At 35.4% G+C, this 24,353-nt stretch overlaps 7 protein-coding genes and 2 non-coding genes across 14 annotated transcripts; 2 read left to right on the top strand and 7 right to left on the bottom strand.

Annotated features, from left to right (window-relative positions):
* Positions 1-596: 596 nt before the first annotated feature.
* Positions 597-1,467, bottom strand: LOC17887633. The gene has a single exon (XM_006294904.2). It carries the CDS (start codon positions 1,463-1,465, stop codon positions 800-802), a length of 666 nt encoding a protein of 221 aa, XP_006294966.1. The 5' UTR covers positions 1,466-1,467; the 3' UTR covers positions 597-799.
* Positions 1,468-2,578: 1,111 nt separating this feature from the next.
* On the bottom strand, positions 2,579-3,971 carry LOC17888149 (desiccation-related protein At2g46140). The gene is made up of 2 exons (XM_006295060.2): positions 3,614-3,971; positions 2,579-3,011 (listed from the first exon to the last, which is right to left on the bottom strand). The coding sequence occupies exons 1-2, from the start codon at positions 3,862-3,864 to the stop codon at positions 2,762-2,764; spliced, it is 501 nt and encodes a 166-aa protein (XP_006295122.1). The 5' UTR covers positions 3,865-3,971; the 3' UTR covers positions 2,579-2,761.
* Positions 3,972-5,582: 1,611 nt separating this feature from the next.
* On the bottom strand, positions 5,583-5,655 carry TRNAE-CUC. Its single transcript has one exon. It is a non-coding gene; the product is annotated as a tRNA-Glu (tRNA).
* A 75-nt stretch (positions 5,656-5,730) lies between these two features.
* On the bottom strand, positions 5,731-5,803 carry TRNAE-CUC. The gene has a single exon. It is a non-coding gene; the product is annotated as a tRNA-Glu (tRNA).
* A 128-nt stretch (positions 5,804-5,931) lies between these two features.
* On the top strand, positions 5,932-7,762 carry LOC17887620 (3-methyl-2-oxobutanoate hydroxymethyltransferase 1, mitochondrial). The gene is made up of 4 exons (XM_006294452.2): positions 5,932-6,444; positions 6,786-7,139; positions 7,250-7,303; positions 7,411-7,762. Exons 1-4 carry the CDS (start codon positions 6,043-6,045, stop codon positions 7,642-7,644), a joined length of 1,044 nt encoding a protein of 347 aa, XP_006294514.1. The 5' UTR covers positions 5,932-6,042; the 3' UTR covers positions 7,645-7,762.
* A 367-nt stretch (positions 7,763-8,129) lies between these two features.
* Positions 8,130-9,534, bottom strand: LOC17888839. The gene is made up of 5 exons (XM_023783716.1): positions 9,148-9,534; positions 8,918-9,072; positions 8,747-8,813; positions 8,497-8,548; positions 8,130-8,378 (listed from the first exon to the last, which is right to left on the bottom strand). Exons 1-5 carry the CDS (start codon positions 9,506-9,508, stop codon positions 8,291-8,293), a joined length of 723 nt encoding a protein of 240 aa, XP_023639484.1. The 5' UTR covers positions 9,509-9,534; the 3' UTR covers positions 8,130-8,290.
* Positions 9,535-9,596: 62 nt separating this feature from the next.
* On the bottom strand, positions 9,597-11,972 carry LOC17888142 (sphingoid long-chain bases kinase 2, mitochondrial). The gene is made up of 12 exons (XM_006295916.2): positions 11,750-11,972; positions 11,510-11,586; positions 11,347-11,400; positions 11,172-11,231; positions 11,013-11,090; positions 10,875-10,921; positions 10,750-10,790; positions 10,570-10,654; positions 10,370-10,484; positions 10,172-10,294; positions 9,989-10,089; positions 9,597-9,900 (listed from the first exon to the last, which is right to left on the bottom strand). The coding sequence occupies exons 1-12, from the start codon at positions 11,931-11,933 to the stop codon at positions 9,771-9,773; spliced, it is 1,095 nt and encodes a 364-aa protein (XP_006295978.1). The 5' UTR covers positions 11,934-11,972; the 3' UTR covers positions 9,597-9,770.
* A 3,671-nt stretch (positions 11,973-15,643) lies between these two features.
* On the bottom strand, positions 15,644-19,547 carry LOC111830918. Of its 6 annotated transcripts, XR_002834203.1 has the most exons (9): positions 19,499-19,544; positions 18,843-18,924; positions 18,677-18,746; positions 18,065-18,140; positions 17,498-17,577; positions 17,104-17,408; positions 16,253-16,698; positions 16,080-16,137; positions 15,644-15,878 (listed from the first exon to the last, which is right to left on the bottom strand). XR_002834203.1 is itself a non-coding variant. In XM_023783717.1 (5 exons), exons 2-5 carry the CDS (start codon positions 18,899-18,901, stop codon positions 17,189-17,191), a joined length of 429 nt encoding a protein of 142 aa, XP_023639485.1. In that variant the 5' UTR covers positions 18,902-18,924; positions 19,499-19,544; the 3' UTR covers positions 16,931-17,188. The 6 variants fall into 6 exon arrangements, 1 of the variants encoding a protein (XP_023639485.1); XR_002834202.1 differs by having other exon boundaries at positions 17,498-18,140; XR_002834204.1 differs by lacking the exon at positions 18,843-18,924 and having other exon boundaries at positions 17,498-18,140; positions 19,499-19,547.
* Positions 19,548-22,290: 2,743 nt separating this feature from the next.
* On the top strand, positions 22,291-24,144 carry LOC17887682 (protein BPS1, chloroplastic). The gene is made up of 2 exons (XM_006294445.2): positions 22,291-22,391; positions 22,895-24,144. The coding sequence occupies exon 2, from the start codon at positions 22,907-22,909 to the stop codon at positions 23,957-23,959; it is 1,053 nt and encodes a 350-aa protein (XP_006294507.1). The 5' UTR covers positions 22,291-22,391; positions 22,895-22,906; the 3' UTR covers positions 23,960-24,144.
* Positions 24,145-24,353: the final 209 nt, after the last annotated feature.

Here is a 24,353-nt window from a genome sequence, read left to right as displayed (position 1 = left end):
GATAATGTGTTCGAGCCTTGTAAACATTGACCGTTTAACAAATATTTTTGTCAATTTCGAATTTTATGGGGTCCTATTAGAAAAGACTATTTTATACTCATTTCGTTTGTCTTGTTTTGTTGATTTTTGGATCGATTTGTGTGATTCCAAGGCTTCTTCTCAATGCAATTCACTAAACGCTCTCGTTGGCTCTTGGGGTTCGTACTAATTAGACAATAGACACCCGGTTCGAAAAACTGCTAATGGTCCATTCGCAAACGAACGATCAATGAGATTGAGCATGATGTAACTAACCACGACGAACAGACATTGAAATATGGTTAAACTAGCAAAATAGTAGTACGTGTGAAATCGTTTAAAAGACAGATTCACATGATTTGCTATGATTTACTTTTAATTCGACTATTAGTGGACTAACTAATAATGTAGAACGAGTCAGTTTAGTATGAAATAGCTAATAAATTAATACGCTAAATGATTAGTCGTCGGTCAATTCTTTGAACATTTACATAAGTTTGATATGTTAACGAAAGCGCTATGTTTACTCCATTCAAAATTCAGTAAATGTACCGACAAAAAAAAATTCAAGAAATACAAGAAAAATATATAAAAACATATACATCTATCATTGTGCGATAATCAAATGACCAGAATTTTCAAAACAAAAAATATTTATGTAAAACGAATAGAACATGTAAATAGTGATCTGTCATGGAAGCATCCGCTCTTGTACGGTTGAAAAACAAAAATAAACCAATAAAAAAAAAAAACTGAAAATCGATCCTAACGTACGTATACCTCAAAGACCGATTTTATTCTTGCAATCGACATCTTGAATGGCCTGGCTGGTGATGTTCACAGCCATCGTGCAGTTCATCTTAACCGTTACGTGCTTCTTCACGATCCCCATCATCGTCACCTTACCACCAACCTTGGTATAACTCGACACGTTCAGAAGACCCGACCTACTTACTTCTCGACCCAAACCCGGATCCGCTAATATCCGATCAATCATTATATCAACCGTCAAGTTCATCCTCGAAGTCCGATGCGGTCTCGCCTTCCCAGGTAGCCCGTGAGCTTCACCCACCACCGTTCCTTTGTAATATATATTCGTCGTGGTGTTGGAGTACTTAAACGACGCCGTATTTGGATTCTTGACAGACACGTCAACGATCATCGAGATGTTTGTTCCCAAGAGTTGGGCCTGATCAGTCCCCATGACTGAATCTAGGCCGTTGACCATTACGCCGTTCATTTTGATGGTCGGGTCTTTGACTCTGAACACCGTGAAAACTAAAGTCAACACGACCGTGATTAGAAGTAGAGATGTTACAGTGGCGCAGATTAAGCAATTCATCCGCTTTCTGCGACGGAGATTATTTCTAATGTTGGAGGCGGATTCGTCGCTCACCGGGAGAATGGTCGCCGGAGCTAGCGGTCGAACATGTTCTAAATCGTTCATGATTGTCCTTTTTTTTTTTTTTAGTGATATACTAATTAGTCATGGTTTATGAGATTTATATAAACCAAACTTAGCGACGGAGAATACTGTTGAATTTTATATTCTACAAGCCTGTGTTTCATGTGCTTTAGAGAAAACGAACAAAAAGTAAAATAATGTAATTGTCCTAACCACTAACAAAATTTTGGGGTCAATTATTACGGGAAAAATGGGAATGATATTAAAATTAGGTTTGATTTAAAATTTTTAATATAACGGCCATGACCTCGTGGAAAAAAAGTAGAAGCTACGTATCGGTGGGGATGCCGATGGCGCCAATGAGAATTCAACCAGCCCGTAATGCTAAGTTACACGGGTTTGACTTTTTCGTCAACGTCCGACGATTCTTTCTAGAAAAGATAAAGAGTCTAGATAAGACCATGATTATCAAGAGTCTTTTACACAAATCTTAATGTAAGAAAAGTTAAGAAAAGTGAAAAAAAACTAAGAAAAGTGAGTAAATATCTCTTAGATAAGATACATTTATTAACTTTTCTTAACTTTTCTTAACTTAAGATTTTGTTAAGAGGTCATTGATAATCATGCTCTAATATATAGTTCGTGTTGTAAAAAAATAATAAAATAATAATTCAAAGTTAAACTACCTCAAATGTGGTTAATTTTCATCAAGAATATGTGCATTTTATATTTGGGTGTGAAATGTGAATGCATACAACTTTGTGCTTGAGGATGATGGTTTAGTTTTTGTTGGTCTCTCACGATTATATGAACAGCTTGGTTACTTATTCAATAATTTGAAAGAATAAAAGACAGATAATCTGGTTTTTAATACTAAAGGCGTTGTTTTGTTTGGGTATTTTGGAGAATTAAGATGCAATTTGCTAACTAATTTTTTTTATTTTTTGGTTAGCTGGAGACAACCTAGCTTCATACATGGTCCCCTTGCCTATTTGTTCTCTTAACTACCTACAATCCTTTCGTTGTTTTTAAAAAAAATGGTACTCGGGTTCTCTTAAAAATGTGATAACTGAAATCATTTTTGGTCGAATGTTTAAAACTTTAAATTATTGGTAGGACTAAAAGTTACACATATTTTCCTAGGAGAGCATCATGAAAGTTATATAAATCGATCACACCACGAAAAGCACATAAACCAATAAAAATCCTTAATATTCCAGTAACAAAGTCAAAAGAAAAAAGATTCCAGAATTATAAACTCCGATCGTCTATGATCACCGATGGTGCTTTTATTGAAAATGATATGATAATTAAGACGCAAAACTATATATAGTTGAATTAAAAGAAGTCGCGAAGGGAGGGGAGCTTAATCTCACCCTGAGTAGAGACTGGGATGGTGATGTCACCAACGACAGGGATGTCGAAGGTTAGTCCAATGTCGAGTTGATAATCGATGTCCCAGTCCGTACACATGTCCTTCATCAGACTAACCGCTATGCTATAAGCCACCTTAACTGGTACGTCCAGAACCGTCGTGCCACTCCCAACCAACGAACCCGGGTCCGGAATTGTGCCCGACGCGATCGTCCTAAGCAACCACAAACATTATTAGTCAGCATGCATATGGTGAACATACACAACAATGCATGGCTGTATACTATGATATTGTTATCTAAGCTAAAATCCTCAAAATACAAAACATGACGCTTCGTTTATCTTATAGTATACATGTGTATTTACTAGATATCATCAATGCACATGGATCGGACAATAAAAATGGTAGTTGAATATATGCAATAACGTATACAACTTGTGAAAGAAACAGATTTTAGCCAGCCATTTCGGTGATGAGACTTTACTTTTATCAATTAGTGATAATCAAGCATTAGATCGGATATCTATATTGCATAACAAAACTATAGTTTATAGATAGATCGGATACACCTAACCTAAAGAAAAGTACACCATAAATATATTTATTTAAAAATATGTGACACAAATTAAAACTGGCTAGATCCAGGGATACGGATTAAAATATCAATATGATCTATGTAACAACAAGTGTTACAATCCGGATATGTTATATACGCCACACGTGAATAAACTCAATTTCATTCGTCGGATCAAAGGATAACGTAGATCAGACGGTACAGAATTACAAAAGCAAAAGAGAGAGAAGGAGAAGCTGACCTGGTGGCACTCTTGAGGATGTAAGAGATCTGACAAATAGGGATGGATTGAGAGTAAGGATTCTTGACGGAGACCTTGGCGTGATAATCAACTCCTTCACGTGTCACGCCTTTGAAATCGACGTCGTCCACGGTGGCTTCCGGCGTCGGAATATTGGCCAGCTTCTCCGCAAAGAAACCTTTCGCTTTATCTAACAAGCTTGATATCATCGACGCCTTTTCTTCCACCACCTTCTCATCCGCTGTTGCCATTTTTCTTCTTCTTGTTTTTTTTTTTTGTTTTTCGTCGTCAAATCGTACTTTCGAAATGGTGATCAGATCTCTCTCTATCTATCTTTCTTATATTTGTCTGTGGCCCTGTCGGTTATATATATATTTGTTTCCTCTTTTAAGGATGAGTAATACCTTAATTTCCGGAGTGTGACATTTTTATCTTTATTTTTCTTTAGTTGTTGTAATTATTCTTCCTTTATTTTTCTTTTTTAAAAAAGTCATAGAAAAAGGAATGAAATACAAGCGGTCCATAATGCATATTCTAAGGGAAGATCCGATTTTGGAGCATGATGGTCATAACGTGCGTTCCTTACTGCTTTGCTTGTCCGAAAAATATACTACTACTAAGTACTAAAGTACTAATTATTTTTTTTGCTATTAAAAAATAAAATAAAATATTATGCCTAGTTTGTTTTTTTCTTCTTCATATAAATTTTAATAAAAGAGAAAATCTAATATTTCCATAATCTAAAAGGTATTAAAAAGTAAATTTTATCATTTAAAATCTATGAAAATTTAATGATAATAATTTAAATCTATTAAAGATAAGAACGAAATATCTTACATTTACCTTTTTTTTTTTTTTGGGTCGATAATCCTAAGAGAAATGGAAATATGAGATACTATATTTTATAATTAATCAAAACTTAATTTTCCTGATAAAACATGTGTTATGCGAAATATTGGAGGTGGTTGGTATATATGTATTGTGCTATGGAGGATACCTGATTACAACTTCGAAGCAGTTCATGTCTTCATCGACAGTGTTCATGTAATTGATTCATGCGAAATCAAATCCGGTTTACCCAGACGATTTTGCTCTAAAATGATGTGTTGTTCCGAGTTCGTTTTCTGATTGCAATGTGTATATTTCTTGGTTATTTAACAAAAAAAAATGATATAATAAATAAAACGGTATCGAAATTACAAGCATACTGATTGATAATGACAGGCTTTGAATTTGCTCCGTTATACGAATTATTATAATTGTATAGGCACATAAAAATGTAAAAATTAGGTGAACTTAGAGAGGAACTACATTTGATGAAGAATATAGGAGTTCGGGTTTGCATGAGCTCCTCACAAGGATGGTTATGGATTCCTTTGCATAAGTTGTCTCCACGATGCTCGTCTCCTTGGACAGTCTCTGAACTTGCTTCTTCACGTTACACATATGTTGTGTGCATCTATATTAGCTCCTTTTGATTTTTCTCGCTTTTAAATTCCGATTTCGTGTGAATCTTTTAAGTGAGAAAAAACACACACAATCAGGATACACAACACACAAAGCGATACCACCCACATCAACTGTTTTGGAAAATTTGCCTAGGATACAAGCTGTTCTTTACGGATTTATGACCATGCTTTCTCCATCGATAACCATCATCAAGTATTTAAATAAAAATAAGAGTAATTACTCTTTGTGCGGAAAGCAAATCGCTGATTTTTCATACTCGTATGACTGATATCACGAAGAGGATATATGTGATTGAATCAACAAATTGTGATTCCTTTGTCAAAGTTTGTGTATTAGAAATTATGGTTCTTCCCGTCATTTGTATTCAAGAAATATATATATAGAATGTCGAGAAGACTACATTCAACTACTTCAGAGTTCAGATCAACAACAAAAAAATATAAAATTCTTCACGTCATCGCACACATGTGTGAATAAAAGATAATAGGAAAACAAAAATCTCCGTCGCCGGGATTCGAACCCGGGTCTCTCGGGTGAGAGCCGAGTATCCTAACCAGCTAGACTACGACGGATTTTGTTGGAGACAATCTTGGTTCTACCAAAGTACCCTGAACTACCGGTTTACTAAAGTAAAATAGGAAAAAAGTCTCCGTCGCCGGGACTCGAACCCGGGTCTCTCGGGTGAGAGCCGAGTATCCTAACCAGCTAGACTACGACGGATAATGTTAACTTAGTCAGAAATAAATATATATAACTATAAGTTCTGGATTGATGTGCGTGATGTGTTCTTGTATCGATAATCGTCAGTCAGAATCTAATCACTTTTATGGGTTTTCCAGAAATTGAATCTTTTCTAAAAGTTAAGGTTAATTCCAGAAATTCCTTGTTCTTGTAAACACATAGACACAGTCACACTCACACTCACAGAGAGTGTTAATTAATCGACATAAGTAACGACAATGGCTTCCTCACTCGCTAGGAATTGCTCTCGCTTCTCCAAAGCCATCTCCGTCCGTTTCATGAGTAACCTACCGGTAGACACCGTCTACGGAGGACCAAAGCCGCAGAACCCAAACCAAAGAGTGACACTAACGCATCTCAGACAAAAACACCGGAAAGGAGAGCCGATCACCGTCGTAACCGCCTACGATTACCCATCCGCCGTTCATTTAGACTCAGCTGGCATCGATGTTTGTCTTGTCGGTGACTCGGCGTCTATGGTTGTTCACGGTCACGACACAACACTCCCTATCTCCTTAGACGAGATGCTTGTCCATTGTCGTGCCGTTGCTCGTGGCGCTAAGCGGCCTCTTCTTGTTGGTGACTTGCCATTTGGTACCTACGAGTCAAGCGCTAGTCAGGTAAATCGTCAAAACTGGATCTTTTCGTCTTCTGTAATTACGAGTAACCATACTTGTTGATAATCCATGTTTTATATGCTTTGTGCTTGTTTAAGAATTTAAAAGATCAATATTTTTGCCCTCTCAGACCTCAAATAATCACAACAATCTGTGGGAGTTGCAATGTTTTCAGTTCATTTGCTGATAAACTGTTTAGGCAACTCGATTCTTTTTAGAAATGTCTCAACTGATACATTTTGTCTCATTGCCTTTGTAATCAAAGCTTGGTTCCTTAATTTTGGGTTGTACACTCTTGAATTTGATACTTAAGAAATCATGGCTGGGTTTAAATGTGGCACCAGGCGGTTGATACTGCAGTTAGCGTTTTAAAGGAAGGAGGAATGGATGCCATTAAGCTCGAAGGAGGATCTCCTTCTAGGATCACTGCTGCAAGAGCCATAGTTGAAGCAGGAATTGCGGTTATGGGTCATGTGGGTCTAACTCCTCAAGCTATCAGCGTTCTTGGTGGTTTCAGACCACAAGGCAAAAACATAGCTAGTGCTGTTAAGGTTGTTGAGACTGCCATGGCTTTACAAGAAGCTGGATGTTTTTCGGTTGTTTTGGAATGTGTTCCACCTCCAGTGGCTGCTGCTGCAACCTCTGCCCTCAAGATACCAACCATTGGTATTGGGGCTGGACCTTTCTGCAGTGGACAGGTTTTGTTTGAAAAGTTCCTTCTCTTTTCAATTCTCGATTTTGTGTGTGGCAAAGTTGCAAACTTGTAATTCTTATGTCCGTTAGTTTTTTTCTTTTCTTGAGAACGCAGGTGTTAGTCTACCATGATCTTCTTGGCATGATGCAGCATCCACATCATGCTAAGGTCAAATGCTGGCCCATTTAAGCTTCATCATCGTTTTCGAAATGCATTCTATTGTTGGTTCATTAGTTTTCAACGTTTTTCTGGTTTCATGCGCTTGAATTTCACAGGTTACTCCAAAGTTTTGCAAGCAGTATGCTAAAGTAGGAGAAGTGATTAACAAAGCCTTAATGGAATACAAAGAAGAAGTCTCTAAAAAAGTGTTTCCAGGTCCTTCTCACAGTCCTTACAAGATCACAACAAGCGAGCTCGATGGGTTCTTAACCGAGTTGCAGAAACTTGGCTTTGACAAGGCTGCTTCTGCAGCAGCTTCAGCCGCTGAGAACATGGAGCCTTCAAAGTAACAACGAACCTATATTGTAGTAGTAGTAGAATACAAAAAAAAAAAAGATCTTTCTTCAAATGTGATTGGGCCTTTTACTTCTAAAGGCACATTATGTTAATAAACTATTTTAAAGCCCATAATAATAAGTTTGGTTACTACTTACTAGGGAAGTGTTCTTCATCTTCTGCCTCGACCACGACGATGAAAATTGTGCTTTCCTCCTATTACCTGCGCCGGAAATTCTTTAATTTGCTGGACCGTTCATTGTTTCTCCGCCGCTTCTCAATCTGTTCCCAGAAGTTGGTGAGTTAAAGAAACTAAAAAAAGTTCATGCAGGGTTACTCTGTCACTTCTCTGACCGAGAAGGATGTACCTTTATTTTAAGTCAAGGTAACGAATTAATGATACAGTGATAGTGTGTTTTATGTGTTGTCATCTTTACTTTGTCAAATGCAAATTCATAACTTTGTGATCCCATTTTTAAGCTAACGCATAACTTTCCAGTAGATTCAATACAGATCTCTAATAGTAGAGTATCCCCATATTAGTTTGAGAAGGAAGTTTAATATTCAATACAGATCTCTAATACATATTAGTTTGAGAAGGAAGTTTAATATATTTACTGTTTAGAAATCTAATTTGAAATTGACATCATACTTCATCCGCTAGTTTTGTGTCCCCATTAATCCACGGCTGGGTCTCAGAAGTTGCTTGAACAGAGCAATCTTAGGGACATTCCAATGCTCCACGTGCCTGCAAGCATTCATACAAGTATGTGAAACAATAGCTGCAATCATTCTTCTTCTTGACAAGAGATTGCAAAGTTGAAAGAGATTAATGTCTCCTATGTTTATGAGACGCAAATCTTTACCTGCAAATTTTTCCGGATTCTGCGTCGAAATAATACTCCGTGTAACCAGTTGCTGTAAAAACAGATTTTGACTCCCAATGAATTCCATAAAAAGACATAAAAAGTTTTGTCCTATTTTTGTCTTCATTACTAAAACTAATCTTTTTATTTTTGCCGACAACTAAAACTAATCATTGAAGCTAAAAGTTGCAAACTTTATCCTAAAAAGGCTACAAAAAATCTGAAGCTTTTATGGTTTGGATAAGAAAACCTGAAAGAATGGGTTTCCATGGAAATGACATGACACAGCTAAACTTCCAATGTCCAACTCCTTTATCCTGCAAAACTCATGACGTAGCTCCGGCGATAAAAAAAAAAAAAAAACAGTAGTTTTCTCCGACATTGGAAAGAAAAAGTTGCATCCTTTATTAGTTGACGGTACCTCGAAATTCTCCCATTTCATGAGCTTCATCTTCGATTTCTCGATTAGGCTTCCGAAGTTAGTGCAATTCCTTTTGAAACGAGCAAGACCCTTGAAGGAACCAGCCGGATCGGCGAATTCGCACTTCTCCTCATAAACCTCCGGCGTCAAATTCCCTGAAAAGTCAAATTCCTATTTAGGACGAAAGAAACAAAACTCAGATTTTGTTTTGGATCTTTTTGTTCACTGACCTGTAACAAAATACGATCGTTTGAAGTCTTGTTTAATCGAATCCACGACAGCTACACGAACGGCTCTTCCCGAACAATCAACCGGAACCTCAAAGCCTGTCACAGTCGGAGAAGTCTCCGGAGATCGGAATACGGAAGCAGCGATTCCTAGTAGCTCAGATCCATACCAAGCAATTTTGAGTAGAACATTGTCCGGCTCGGGTTCTTTACTTGTCTGTGGCTCGTTAGTAGGATTCTGTCCCCTGCAACTCACTCCAGTTGCTCTGAATTGGCAGCTACGCCGGGAGATTGAACGGCCAGCACCGCCGGAGTAGATATTATTGACGGTGGCGATGGAATGAAAGGAAAGAGAAGCTACCATTTTTGGATTCAATTGGGTTATTGGTTAAGGGAAGGCGACTTTAACTTAAAAAAATCTTTTCTAAAGTATCTATTTTGTGGATAACAGAGACCACACAATGATAGTGAATCATATAACACGATCATAAATCTGATTCGCCAAACACTGAATCAAATTAATGGTATCTCAGAAGAAGTATCACTCTATAGACAAAAACAAAATTTAGTTGACGTATTCTACACTTTCTTGGTAGCTTTCTATCCCAAGAACTCTGCGGAATTGATCAGCTAATCATGTCGATGGCACCGGGTAGAACCCAAAACTTTCCAGGTAGAAATCCAAGATGTTCTCCATCTGACTGAACATAGATACTTCCGCTGCCTGAAATCTCTTCAACTTCGATACTTTGTACACTACAGGAAACAACGGTTACAATGGTGACCTTTCCAAGTGTTAAGTTCATTTAAAGTACAAAATGTGAAGTAAGAAGAAATATCTTACCTTCTTGAGGTCACATTGTTAACTGAGAGATGCGTCCCGTTGTATAGCTTATGGAGTTTAAGTACGAAATCATACCATTTGAAGTCTTGCAGAACCACAACCTGTAGAGACGTGTATGATGGTCAAGAACGGTTATCATATTCACAAAATAGGATTTGAGATTGAAGAAACGAATTGTTGCACCTCAAGATTTCCACTTCCAGGGACGGCATTGGGCGTGATTTTCATCCCACCACCAAAGTATTTAGCGTTTCCAACGCAGAGAGCAGTGACTTGAGGATATAATTCCCATTCCCCTCCATTGACCTGAGAATATAACACAATGCTTTGAGGTTACAGCTGCTATGGTGAAGAAGGGATTTTGCGGAAATAATTGCTTACCCTGATTCTCAAATCTCTGTTATGATGCCCCATAAAAGCTTGTAGGGCACCGATTACGTAGCACAATTTTCCAAATTTCTTGTACTTTGAAGCATAAAAACCTGCCTTTGCACTCCTGCAAGTGAAGAGCAACAAAAGGAGAGATTTACAACCACCAAATTAAGGATCAATCACACAGGATATTTCCATGATACACTTACAAATGAACATCAGCAACGTTTATGAAGTAATGCAAATCTCTTCCTTCCTTGTCGATAACACCAACATCAACCTGTGATCGCATTCCTGAGAATATTCAAGTTATGTGATTGTTATATATGAGACATATTTACAAAGACGTCGATAAGTCACTAACTCCTCAAATGGATTCAGTGACATACCTTTAGCAATGCGCTCCACCGCTTCACAAGGATCGTTACTCCTAACAAATGCAGGGCAGACTTAAGATTTGCAGAATACAAGTTTTGAAAACAAATCACATCGAGCACAAGATGCAAAAACTAACCATCCAAATGTTCTAGCAAAATCTGAGCCAGTACCTAAGGGAATCAGCTGGCAAAAAAAGGGATGGACTGAGATCGTAAGTCGTTGCGCAAGAGATATACACAAAAACAAGTAAAAAAGGTCAATTCAAGCTACTCACACCAAGTGCAGTGGAATGACTAGCTTCACTGTTGAGATTACTGACAGGTTTTCCCTCCCAAAAGAAACCATTAACAACCTGTAAACAAAAAAGATAAAATGAGTGGAGCTGAGACTCTTCAGAGCTGAGTTTTAGCAACCAAAGATATTCAATTCCTACCTCATGCAGTGTTCCATCACCTCCAACCGCAATTACAGCGTCTGCCCCATCCCTAATAGCCTGAGAGTATAATTGGTAGGTACAAACGATCAGCTTAGAACAAAATTGACAAGACAGAGAATACTGTACCCACCAAAGTACTTTTAGTTCACTGCTGTGCTGACTGCTCCTTTACCTCTCTTGTAATGTCAATGGCATGAGAAGGACCCGATGTTAATGACTCGCATATCTGCGAGCAAATTCATTTTCATGATACACAATAAGAAACTGAAGAGGGCAAATGGAGATGGAATTAGTAACACAGGGCACACAAAAAGGCAAGTGAATCGAGAACTCACATTACAGTCTTTACCAAGACGAGATCGTAGGTAAGGAAGCAACTTCTTCCATTCTTTAGCTGTTCTACCATTAGCACCTAATTTCATATGGAAGACATTAAAATAGAATCACTAGACGATCTCATAACCATAAACATCAGTTCTACCTCGAGACTAATTCTCGTTTTTTTTATTAAAAAAATCTAATTTATTCCAAAGCTAAGTCATTCCTTCGTCCAGTGAGTAAAAGGAGAAACGCACCTTGAGGGTTTACAACAAAAACGAGATCACGGAGGCTGGAGGAGGACACGGCGGCGGCACCACCACCGCGGAGGGGGTTACGACCAGAGGAGAGATCGGAGGTAATACGTTGTTGTGTCCTAATGAACGAAGGTTGTTTGGCCGTGAAAGGGGAAACTGAAACGCAGCAAGTGGATCGTAGCATTGTATGGCCGCAACTCGGCTCCGGGAGAAATCATCGCCGTTATCAAGTTCATCGAACGATTCAGAGACCTTCTGTCTTAGCTAGAGGCTTTTCCTATCGTATACGGGCCGATTTCCCGTCCTTTAAGTCTACATTGGGCTTGGACCGTATGGCCCATAATAACATTTTTATATCTCTTATGGGCCATAGTTTGAGTATAATTCAGATGTTAAGCTACTAGTGAAGAGAAGAGAAACAAGAAAACGAGATACAGCTACATCACAGCTGTTATATGGGCTTTACGGCCCATTTATACAATAATCTAATGAATTACGTTACTTCATCAAATTTTAGTGACTTGATTATTTATTAAACTTTTTATAAATATATAGTAGTTGCTCAAATGTTTTAAAAAGCAACCTTGTAATAGTTGATCAAAAATAAATTAACAGGAGGAGCCTGTCGGACGTGGTAATGGTATTGTATAATGTATAGGCGCATAGCCGTTAGATTTGGTTTTATTAGTAACAAAAAAAAAGGACAAAACCATGTCCAAATGTCAACAACCACTAATCTTATTATATAAACTTGGGTTTTGAAAGTTAGTCATCAACAAGATTACGACACGTGTCTAATTATGGATATGAGATTTTGACATGTGTCAAGTTAATGTTTTAAAAAATATATTTAACAAATATTTTTCAAAAAAGCTTAAACTTTGATTGCATGTAATCTCCTAATGATTATATATTAAAAAATAAGGTCAATATACGTGATATCCCAAAGTTGTTATTTAAAAAAAAAAACCAGAAAAATCTTATTATATAACATATGGTTTAACGAGAAGATGGTGTATGTATTAAGATGTACTTTCATGTCTTACACCTACGGGTTAGTTTGTATTACATTGAAAAATATTATGGTGTCTTATACGTTTATACGTTTTTGTATAATAAGATATGGGTTCAGTTTGTATACGTTAAAATAATGTTTTGGTGTAAATTGACAAAAATTCTATTCCCAAAACTAAAAGGAATCTTATCCTAGCGTCGTAAGGAAAACTCAAACTTGAGTACTATATATTTTTATATTACAAGAGGTATTCAGAATAAAAAACACAACTAAATTTACGTCTTTAAACATGAACACCGAAGCAACAAATCTAATCTCTGAAAAGCATGACAACCTTCCTAGCAAACGAAAACAAAGTATTATGAATGATGAGCAAATTGCTATGATGGAGAAGATACTTATAGATCAACCTCATAAACGGTTGGATCTAACTACGCTTCATACATGGATAGACAAACTAAAACAATGTGTAAGTAAAATACTCATATTATGCTTTACATATAACTCCGCTTAATTCCATGTCTCCAACTACATTCACATCTATGAGTAGTACGTAGACGTCGTAATTATTTTTAAATTTTTATTGTCTAACATAGTTTTACAAAATATAGGGTCCTGAAATTACAACTACGCAGCTTAGAAATTGGTGAGTACTTTTATTATATTATATTGAGTATTTCAATCTCAATTTTTATTATATTATATCAAAAATTATATGACAATATCAACTAATTAAGAAAATAAATTGCAGGATTTACAATAGAAGGTCAAGATCAAAGGTAGCTCGAACTAGCAAGCAGTCAACACCATCAAATTTAAATATTGATAAGAACGAAGATAATCATCTTATACACCAAAAAAGAAGATCTCTAAAAACAAAAACGGCAAACAATCGTGGTATAATTCTATCGTTAGTTATTTAATACTTTACCAATCTTTTACCTTGGAATAATCCTATTATCAAATCAATTTAAACAATATTAGTTATTTATTTAAATAAAATTACAAATAAATATGTCAAGTAATATTAGGTGTACAAAAATACAAAGAAATAGTTATACGTTAACTACAAAATTTTTTTACAAATTACAATACAAAAAAATATTATTAAAATTATAATTTTAGGATAAAAAATAGACAAACTTATCGCCCAGGATTCAAGTTTGATATAGGATCATGGAGCTTGACAGAATCAGCGCATTGCCAGATTCTTTAGTAACTCACATACTCTCGATCGTTACAATACAAAAACTTATTATAGTTAAAATATATTACATAAATATTTACAAAATCTTATTCTATAAATGTCTATTTTTAATTTCAGGAGAAGACAATGACTTGATGACATGTAATTATTGCGAAGCTTTGGTGTGGAAATCTGAAAGTCTTAAACATAGTGGAAAAGAGCTGAAATTTTCGATTTGCTGTCAACAAGGACGAGTTGTCCTTCAACAATCTCGACAAACTCCAAGTTATTTAGATGACTTACTATCACAGTCGACATCGTTTCGGAATAATATACGAGCATATAATTCAATGCTTGCTTTTACTTCAATGGGTGGGAAAATTGATTATGATATTAATTCAGGAAATGGTCCTTTCACGTTTCGTATGCATGGTCAAAATTACCACAAAATTGGATCTTTACTACCGGTCGAAGGAGATGTACCACGTTTTGCGCAGCTATACGTATATGATACCGCACATGAAGTTCAAAACCGACTCAACGCATTTGCCAAAGGAAATAATAGTGACTTAGATGAAGATATTCTGAGCGGGTTGATTGCAATGCTTGATCAATATAATGACTTAGCTAAAGTTTTCAGAATGGCTATAGATAGATACGAGTCAGGGGCAAAGGAAGAATACTCAATTAGATTAATCAAAAATAAAGAACGTGGCAGACAATTTGACCTTCCAGAAGGAAACGAGATTGCTGGTCTTATTGTGGGTGACATGTCAATCCCAAATTGTGATAGAGATATAATTGTGTATCCTAGAATGGATAAACCACAATACATCAGTTTTTTACATCCATCATACATGTCACTACAATATCCTTTGTTGTTTCCATATGGTGAACAAGGTTATATCGAGAAAACCATTCCGTATAGTTCAGAAGGAAATACTACGAAAAGGCAATATGTTACAATGCGAGAGTATTATGCATACCAAATTCATACTAGATTGACATCTCCAGGAACAATAGTACGTTCAGGCCGTCTTTTCCATCAATACGTGGTTGATGCATATACTGCTATCGAACAAGAACGTATGAATTTCTATTTGTATAACCAAAAAAAACTGCGAGCGGATCTGTACAATAACATATGTGATGCAATTGAACAAGGGGATGCAGATTCGAGAGTACTAGGCCAAAAAATAATTTTGCCATCTTCGTTCACAGGGGGACCTCGATACATGGTAGAGAATTATCGAGACGCAATGGCAATATGCAGACGATATGGAAATCCAGATCTTTTCATTACTATAACAGCAAATCCAAAATGGGAAGAAGTGACCGAACATATAAAAAAGGCAGGAAATCAGAATGCAAATGACAGACCTGATATTGAATGTCGTGTATTTAAAATGAAATTGGAAGAACTTCTTAAGGATCTACAAGATGGTGTCTTTTTCGGCCCTATTACAGCAGGTACTTATATAATCTATTTATAAATATCATTTAATTTTTTTTTTACAGCAAATAAAAAAACTAACAAGTGATTTTTTATATGAACAGTCGTTTACACAATAGAATTTCAAAAACGTGGCCTTCCTCATGCACACATACTTTTATGGCTTCAAGAGTCCATACAAAATCCAAATCCAGAAGATATTGATAGTTTCATTAGCGCCGAGTTACCGGATAAAGAGACTGATCCAGAAGGTTTTTTATTAGTTGAACAACTTATGATGCATGGACCCTGCGGCCCAAAGTGTATGGATGATAACAAATGCACCAAAAAGTTTCCAAGACCGTACAATGATACAACCAATATTAGTGAGGCGGGCTACATTACTTATCGTAGAAGATATGACGAAACAAAATTTGTCATGAAAGGCAACACAAGGCTTGATAACCACTACGTTGTGCCTCATAATCTCGACCTCCTGAAAAAATATAAAGCTCACATTAATGTTGAATGGTGCAATAGATCAACAACCATTAAGTATCTATTCAAATATATCACTAAAGGAGTAGACATGGCTACAATGAAAATCAAGAGAAAACAAGCAGTGGATCGGAATAAAGAAGAGAGTGAATCACAAGAAGAGATCAATGAAATAAAAAATTATTTGGAATGTCGTTACCTCTCTGCATGTGAAGCTACTTGGCGAATTTTTGCATTCGATATACATGAACGTAAACCTGCGGTAACAAGACTATCATTACATCTACCAAACCAACAAAGAATCACTTACCCTGAAGGGGCCAGACTTGAATACATTTTATCAAAAGAAGGAATCGATAAAACAATGCTTACCGAATGGTTCGAGATGAATAAAAGATGTCCTGAAGCAAGGAAACTTACATATATTCAGTTCCCTACCTATTATGTGTGGGATTCAGATGGAAAAATGTGGTCAGAAAGGAAGCAAGGATTTAGCATAGGAAGAATAGTAAACATTCATCCAACAGCTGGAGACTTATACTACTTGAGAATGTTGCTGAATACCGAAAAAGGGCCTACTAGCTTTGATGATTTACTAACTGTTGAGAATGTTAAACACAAGACATTCAAGGCGGCATGTTATGCAAGAGGGATGTTGAATGGTGATTCTGAATGGAAGGAAGCTATGGACGAAGCAGCAGAATATGCATATCCTTTTCAGCTTCGCCATCTCTTTGTGACATTGTTAATTTACTGCGAATTGAGTAGTCCTCTTACTCTCTGGGAACATTGTTGGCGACACCTCGCTGAAGACATACCTAATAATCAAAGAAAGATATTTAACTTTGGTGATCAAAAGTTCACTACTGAAGAGCTACAGAGTTATACACTTATAGAAATCGAAAAAATACTAGCACAGAATGATAGATCTTTGACAGATTTCGAAGATATGCCGAAACCAGATAAAGAGTTGTTGAAGAAAATCAAAAACTCAATGCTTCAAGATGAAACGAGTTACAATATTCTTAAAGAAGAAAAAGACTACCGCAGGTTAATACAAACATTAAATGATGATCAGAAGAAAGTGTATGATGCTGTGATAGACTCAATTGAGCATCAAAAAGGGAAATTGTTTTTCCTGAATGGACCAGGAGGAACAGGGAAAACATATGTGTATAAGACTATCATATCAAGACTAAGATCGCAGAGAAAAATTGTACTACCAGTAGCTTCATCCGGAATTGCAGCTACACTTTTACCCAACGGTAGAACAGCACATTCACGTTTCAAAATTCCGATAGATCTTCATCAAGACAGTATTTGTAACATCAGTCGTGGTTCCATGCTTGCAGAGTTATTGGAAAAAACAGATCTCATCATTTGGGATGAAGCACCTATGTGCCATCGTTTTGCATTTGAAGCTCTCGACAAGAGTTTGCGAGATTTACTCTCTGTAGCAGATCCAAATGCAGCAAGCAAACCCTTTGGCGGAAAAACAGTGCTCCTTGGTAGTGATTTTAGACAAATTCTGCCGGTTATACCACAAGGCACCAGACAAGAAACTGTTATGGCAACAATAACCCGTTCATATTTATGGAACTATATCTCTATATTTACCCTTGAGAAAAATATGAGGTTACACCAGGCTGAGAAAGAATTTGCAAATTGGCTAATAGGTATCGGTGATGGCACAATACCTAAACCAGAAAAATATAGAACTTTAAGTGATGAAATAGGTATCGTGGAAATAGAAAATAATCTACTCTTGCCAAACAATGGAGATTCGGTTAGTTGCATTGCAACGTCTATATACCACGATTTCGATGCTAATTTCAAAAATAAGGGTTATTTGATTGAAAGAGCAATTCTTACTCCAAGAAATGAGACGGTGGATGAAGTGAACAACTACATGTTATCATGCTTAAAAGGAGAGCAAAAAGAGTATTTGAGCTCCGATACAATTGGAGACGACAAAGAAGAAGTGGCAAATCAACATATTCTTTACCCCACAGATTTTTTAAATACGTTGAAATTTTCAGGTATCCCCAATCATAAGCTAGACCTCAAGATAGATGCACCAATCATGCTACTACGGAACATTAATCAACGCGAAGGACTTTGCAATGGTACAAGATTAATAATAACTCGCCTAGGCAAGAGGATTATTGAAGCAGAAATACTCACCGGAACACATGTGGGTAAACGGGTTCTTATTCCTAGAATAAGTCTCACACCAACAGATGCAAAATGGCCTTTTAAACTAAAAAGACGACAATTTCCAGTAAGAGTTTGCTATGCAATGACTATCAATAAGAGCCAAGGTCAGAGTTTAAACAATGTTGGTTTATATTTACCAAGTCCAGTCTTCTCTCACGGACAATTATACGTTGCACTATCAAGAGTAACAACAACGGCAGGACTCAAAATTCTTAAAGGAGACACAAAATACTACGACAATAATGTTCTTCACAATATTGTTTATCAAGAAGTTTTCAACAACATATGATTTCGAGAGAGAGATGAATACCAGAGTTTAACTTAAATTGTAATGATGATTTTAGTTTCCAGATTTATAGTTCTCATTATACTATTGTTCATTATTTTTTTTAATAGCGTAACATGGTTTCTTTGGATCTTAATTTTATCTCTTATTTTACATAAGAAAACCAACATTGAAGTCATTCTCTGATCAACCAGAAGGAAAAAATTCACTTTATACACATACAATAATTAAATATAGACCTTCAAATATACTTTGGTATCTAACTGAATACGTAAAAGGAGAAAGAAACTTACAATTAATTCGAGAGTTCGTAGCTCCACATAAAATTTGGGATGGATCCAAATCAAAAGAATATAATGTTTCCTGCAAAATATCAAACGACTCAGACTTAAGGGTAAATAAGCTAATACCATTTCAGATATATATAAGGCTAATGAAAGAATGTGTTCCATTGCTTACCTAAGGTGTGTGAAAATCAAAATAACGTCATTGCGTTTAATCTTAACATCTCTTCTCATATATGTAGTCCATTGAGAAATCACTTGAAAACATAGCAGCAAGTTTAATATTATGAATGAAAACTGGAGAAGTAGATAGTTCTCATCTCTATATATATAGATATAAATGAACCAACATCAAAGTACAAACACAAACACAAAAAACTAACGTCCTCAGCCTTCTGTTTCACTTTACTTGACATTTTAAAGTCTACTTCAAGAAAAAAATGCTATTCATGTTGATTCATATGCAATTTGCACCAGCATTAGGAAAACGCAAAAGGAGATGTGTACCACCTAAACATATATAGAATACATAAGAAAAGAAGTCATTTTTCATCCTTAAAATACTCCAGCCAGAAATATACGTAATGAAATTTGCTTATGTCCAATTCCATAATCAACCAAAAAAAGAACCAATTGAATTACAATTGAGACAATCTAATCTGACCAAATCAAAACACAAACCCAACCATATAATACAGAAAAGGTGAAAGATACTTACAATTCATTCGAGTTCGTATCTCTACATAAAATTCGGGATGGATAAAACACCAAAAAAAAGACAAAGAAATGACTATTTTATTGAAAAGAAAAAGAAGACTGAAAACAAATTACCATTTCTTAAACTGTTATACTTCAATCTGGAGCATCAATTGTTTTCTTCCCAAAGTTTTCTAAGCTTCTAAAAATCCAGTTCCTTCATCATGGCTAATGATAAAATCTACTTAAAACTTGATCAATTGGACCGAAAACGTTTTTATCGTCAGTCTTTAAGAGTTCGTCTTCTTCGAAAGTGGGAATTCAAAAATTTCAAAAAAGATAATGAACTCCTGGGAATGAATTTATTATTTCTTGATGAAGAGGTTAGTAGATACGTACTTTTAGAGCATGGTTATATTAGATATTGTATTCCAATTAGTTCTTACTCTTATTATAATTTTATAACACACAGGAAAAAAAACTATTCAAGCAACAGTGCATCATTCTCTTCTTCAAAAGTTTGGAAATCGGTTGTGTGAAGGAAGTATTATTGAAATTTATGATTTCAATGTCCAAGATTGCAATAAGAACTACAAAGTTTCTGACCACAAATTTCAGATAAGATTGACGGAGAGGACAACAGTTAGCAGTGTGGAACAAGAAAGATGTCAAATACCTAAAGAACAATTCCGGTTCCGAAATTACGAGGAATTCGTTGAACTGAAAGAACAAACAGTTGATTTATATGGTACTTTCATATTTTTTTTAATATAAATTATATGTGTCGTATGAGTATGTTTAACATAGTTTTACTACAGATGCAATCGGATATATTAAACATATAGACAAAGCAGATGTTCATGGTACAGCTACGCCTACCTTAAGAAAAGTCACGATGACTTTATTATTAGAAGGGTAAGTTAGATGCAATTATTAAGATTATTTTATGTGACTATATATTATAAAGTTTAATTAAGTGCATTATTAATATTTTTTTCATTATATCATATAGTGGAAGTGAAATACCGATAACATTATGGGCAGAACAAGCAGAAATCTTGGAAGACAAATATCGTGGAGTGAAAAATAATAATATTGTACTCATCATGACAAGTGTCTTGGTCAAGATATATCAAGGTTCAATTTATTTGTCAGCATCCTCAGGCACCAAATTTTATTTGAATCATGATTTTGATTCGGTCAATGCATTCCGAAAAGGTATTCTCTAAAATATCAGATTTAACTATTTATTAAAATATTTAATTCATATTCTCAACTAACTTTTTCATGTAACTTTAATAGTTTGAAGTATGTTTGGTTAATTTTGGTGGCGTAACTAACCAAAATATATGCCCAGAAAATCAACAATCAATTAATGATATTTGGGAATATGTCTCATCTGATGAACGAAAGGTAAAATTATTATTTTCATTTACTTAAAACTGAACACATGTTATTAAACTATGGAAACTAACTCTTTTCTTAATATATATTTGAAATAATATTTTAATTGCAGGAAAGGAAATTCGTTTGCAAAGCTACTATTACTGAAATGTTACAAAAAAGTTGGAATTACATAGCATGTTCGAGTTGCACTAAAAAATTGTCAAAATCAGCTACCTCGCTTATATGCACAAACAAAAAGTGTGGTAAATCACCAGCCGTTGGAGTGCTAAGGTATATAATTATTAAATTTACTCTAATTTCTGTTATTTTAAAATATTAATCAAAAAAATAATATTCTATTTCAGTTTTAGACTTGAAGTTATAGTGGATGATGGAGATGCTTCAGCAACTTTGGTTATATTTGATAAGGAAGCAGAAAAAATCACTGGAACAACTGCAGAAATCGTATGAGCTATAAATTTTAATATAATAATAATTATACAGTACGGAATAATATACTAACATCTAAAATATAATTCATTTTTATTCTACTATTGATACAGATCAAAAGTACTTTAGCCGAAGAAGAGTTAGAAGGCTTTCCAACAAGTTTGCATACAGTTGTTGGGAATACTTTTTTATTCGAGATTCAAGTTAAGGAATACGATTTTGATGCATCATATCAAACTTTCACAGTTTCGAATATTTTTGACGAAGAAAAGGTAAATATAATAAATTTATATATATATATATATATATATATATATATATGTATATATTTGTTTATGAGCTAGAATATATTATACCAATGAAAAATATTAATGGTTTGTCTTTATGTGTTTAGGCAAGTCCCGACAATGAAAATTATGGAACAAAACGCGAAGAACGTGACGAAGGTCAAGAACCAATCGATGATCAAAGGAAGAAACCAAGAACTAAGAAGTGAAATTTTTACTTTTATTTTAAAGTCTATTTAAGAAATTGAGTTTAATATTTTAGTTAAATTTCCATTTAAGTCATATTTTAAAATAAGTTTTCATTTAATATACCGATGACATAAATTTTGTCCTACCATCATTTGGATTTCATATTGTTTGGTTAGTAATTATTGAATACAATATTATTCAATAATTACATTAGAAATTAACTAATAATCTATGTATACAATCAAAAACCATGAACAAAGCAAAAAAAATAAAAATAAAGAATGAACTATATCTAATAAACATACATACATTTATTTATATTCTCCAAATAAATGTAATATACTAATTAGAAAACAAATAAAACCCGTGCAACGCACGGTCCATATCTAGTATTTTATAATACCACGAAATCGTCTCGTTTTGGCCTTGCGATAAAGAAAGACTTTATATAAGATAAGCCGTCCACTTTCCGCAATAAGATTAAATTAATTAATATACACAGCGCTGTGAGCACTTTAGACGTAACAGCCATTCACAATCATACACTTGTCATTTTTTCATAGCTTTTCCTGTGTGACGGGCCGTAACGTTATCAAAATTATAAACTAAAGTCGGACCTCCGCCATAAGAATTTCTCAGCCGACCGACTCAGAAAAATTCAGTGAAGCATTATTAGAAGATAAGACTTTCCCTGTGATTTCCGGCAACTTGAAACGGTAAGTTTCGTCGAATTTTTGAGTTTTGTCATACCTATCAATCGACAAGTCTGCGTCTTTAGTTTTAGATAGATGTTAGGGTTAGAGTTTACTGTTGTTCGATGAAGAGTTTGTGCCGATCTTGTGTTTTTAAAGACTTTCGTCTGGATCATTAGCTTCTAGGGTCTTCAAAATTTGAAAAATTGATACTTTTTTCTAATACATACTTTGCTTCCGGCCATCGTCATATGTATGTAGATTAAGGATTCCAGAACAATTGAGCGTCTTTTGTTGTTGCATAATTTCAATAAAGGATGCAACTTGGTTTTGTTAATTCAAGAAGTTGCATTTGTTAATTCAAGATCTCAAAGTTTTCAGCTTTGAGACTCTTAAGCTTGGGACCTGTTTTTTTTTTACCCTTTTTTCCTTTCAACCCATTAGATACCTTAAGTTGACATCAAATCGGTTTGTATAATTTTGTCACCAGACATGATTCTGATAATTTTGCTCTTTCATTGTTTCAGTGTCTACCAAAAATGAGCCGACCACAAGATCCACACCGAGGTTTCTTCCCATTTGGAAATCCCTTTCGGATGTTATCACCAAAGGGATCAGATTTATCGCCATGGCTACTTTCTCTATTGAGCAGATTTGAGCTACTTTTGGAAGAGGGACTAAAGAAACTTATGCCTAAGAATAAAGAAGATATCCTCACTTTATCCTGGATGAAGCTAGCTATGGAGTCTCTCTGCGAGACTCATAATAACATAAACACTCTCATCACTGAACTCCAGTTACCTGTCTCTGATTGGGAAGAGAAATGGGTTGATGTTTACCTCAACATCAGTGTTAAGCTACTGGATCTCTGCAATGCCTTTAGCTCAGAGCTCACACGTCTCAACCAGGGAGATCTCTTCCTCAAGTGTGTTCTGCACAATTTACAATCGGATTCCGGAGAGAAATATCTTCAGGCTCGATCTTCGCTTGATAGTTGGAGGCAACATGTTAATGCAAACAACCCTAGAATTGAAAACTGCCGTGCAGTTCTTGACAGTCTTGTTAAATCTCTGAGTCTGCCTAAAGTCAAGAACTCGCCTAAAGGAAAAGTTCTTATGCGAGCTTTTTATGGTGTAAAGGTTCAAACGGTTTATATCTGCAGTGTATTTACCGCAGCCTGGTCTGATTCCACCAAGGATCTTTTCGATTTACCTGTCTCTGAAAAACCATCGTGGGCAAAGGTCTTTACTGAAATGCAGAGTGTTGTGAATGCTGAGATCAGAGACATGTTATCTTCTGGTAGAACCACGATTCTCAAAGAACTGGAGAGCGTTGATGCTAGTGTCGAGAAGTTATACCCGATGATCCAAGATGGCGTTGATCCTGTCAAAGTTGATTGCTTCAAAGATCATGTTATGGAATTGGGGACACAAGCTGAGTATTTATCTCAAGGGTTGGATCAGTTACTGGAGGAAGTTGATAGTTTCTTTAAACTGACTTTGAGCGGGCGTGATGTGTTGCTCTGTAATCTTAGGTCAAGTGACTCAATCTCTGGCAATACAGTTGGAGAAGACGTAGACGAACAAGTTTAACCCAAGGCAGTTTAGGTCAATGAAAAGTGTTTTCTCTATTTGTTTGTTAGTCCTTATGTTGAGCTTGTCTCTTAGGTTTATGTGTTGGTCGTGTCTGTATGACTGTATTGAAATCATCTTGCGATATAATATAAATATATAATACATCTGTTTGGCTTGGGAAAAAATCACTTCTTTCTTTGTAATGATCCCATCTTTTTAATCCAATTTAAAAAACAAAGGAACTTATCAGATCAGAAAGGATATATAGGCTTTGATTTATAGATAAGTGCAATTAGTAGTAACAAATGAAAAATGCAATATTGAGCTAACGAGTAACTCTGCTTCTTGTGACCATACACGTATGTAATCTTTCATACTCTTTACATTCACGGGTCACTTGAGAGATCTTTTA

Source organism: Capsella rubella, unplaced genomic scaffold (assembly GCF_000375325.1).
Source record: "Capsella rubella cultivar Monte Gargano unplaced genomic scaffold, Caprub1_0 scaffold_4, whole genome shotgun sequence".
NCBI classification, from domain to species: Eukaryota; Viridiplantae; Streptophyta; class Magnoliopsida; order Brassicales; family Brassicaceae; genus Capsella; species Capsella rubella.
Note: the sequence above shows the minus strand (reverse complement) of the source record. Positions and strands in the feature narration are given on the sequence as shown.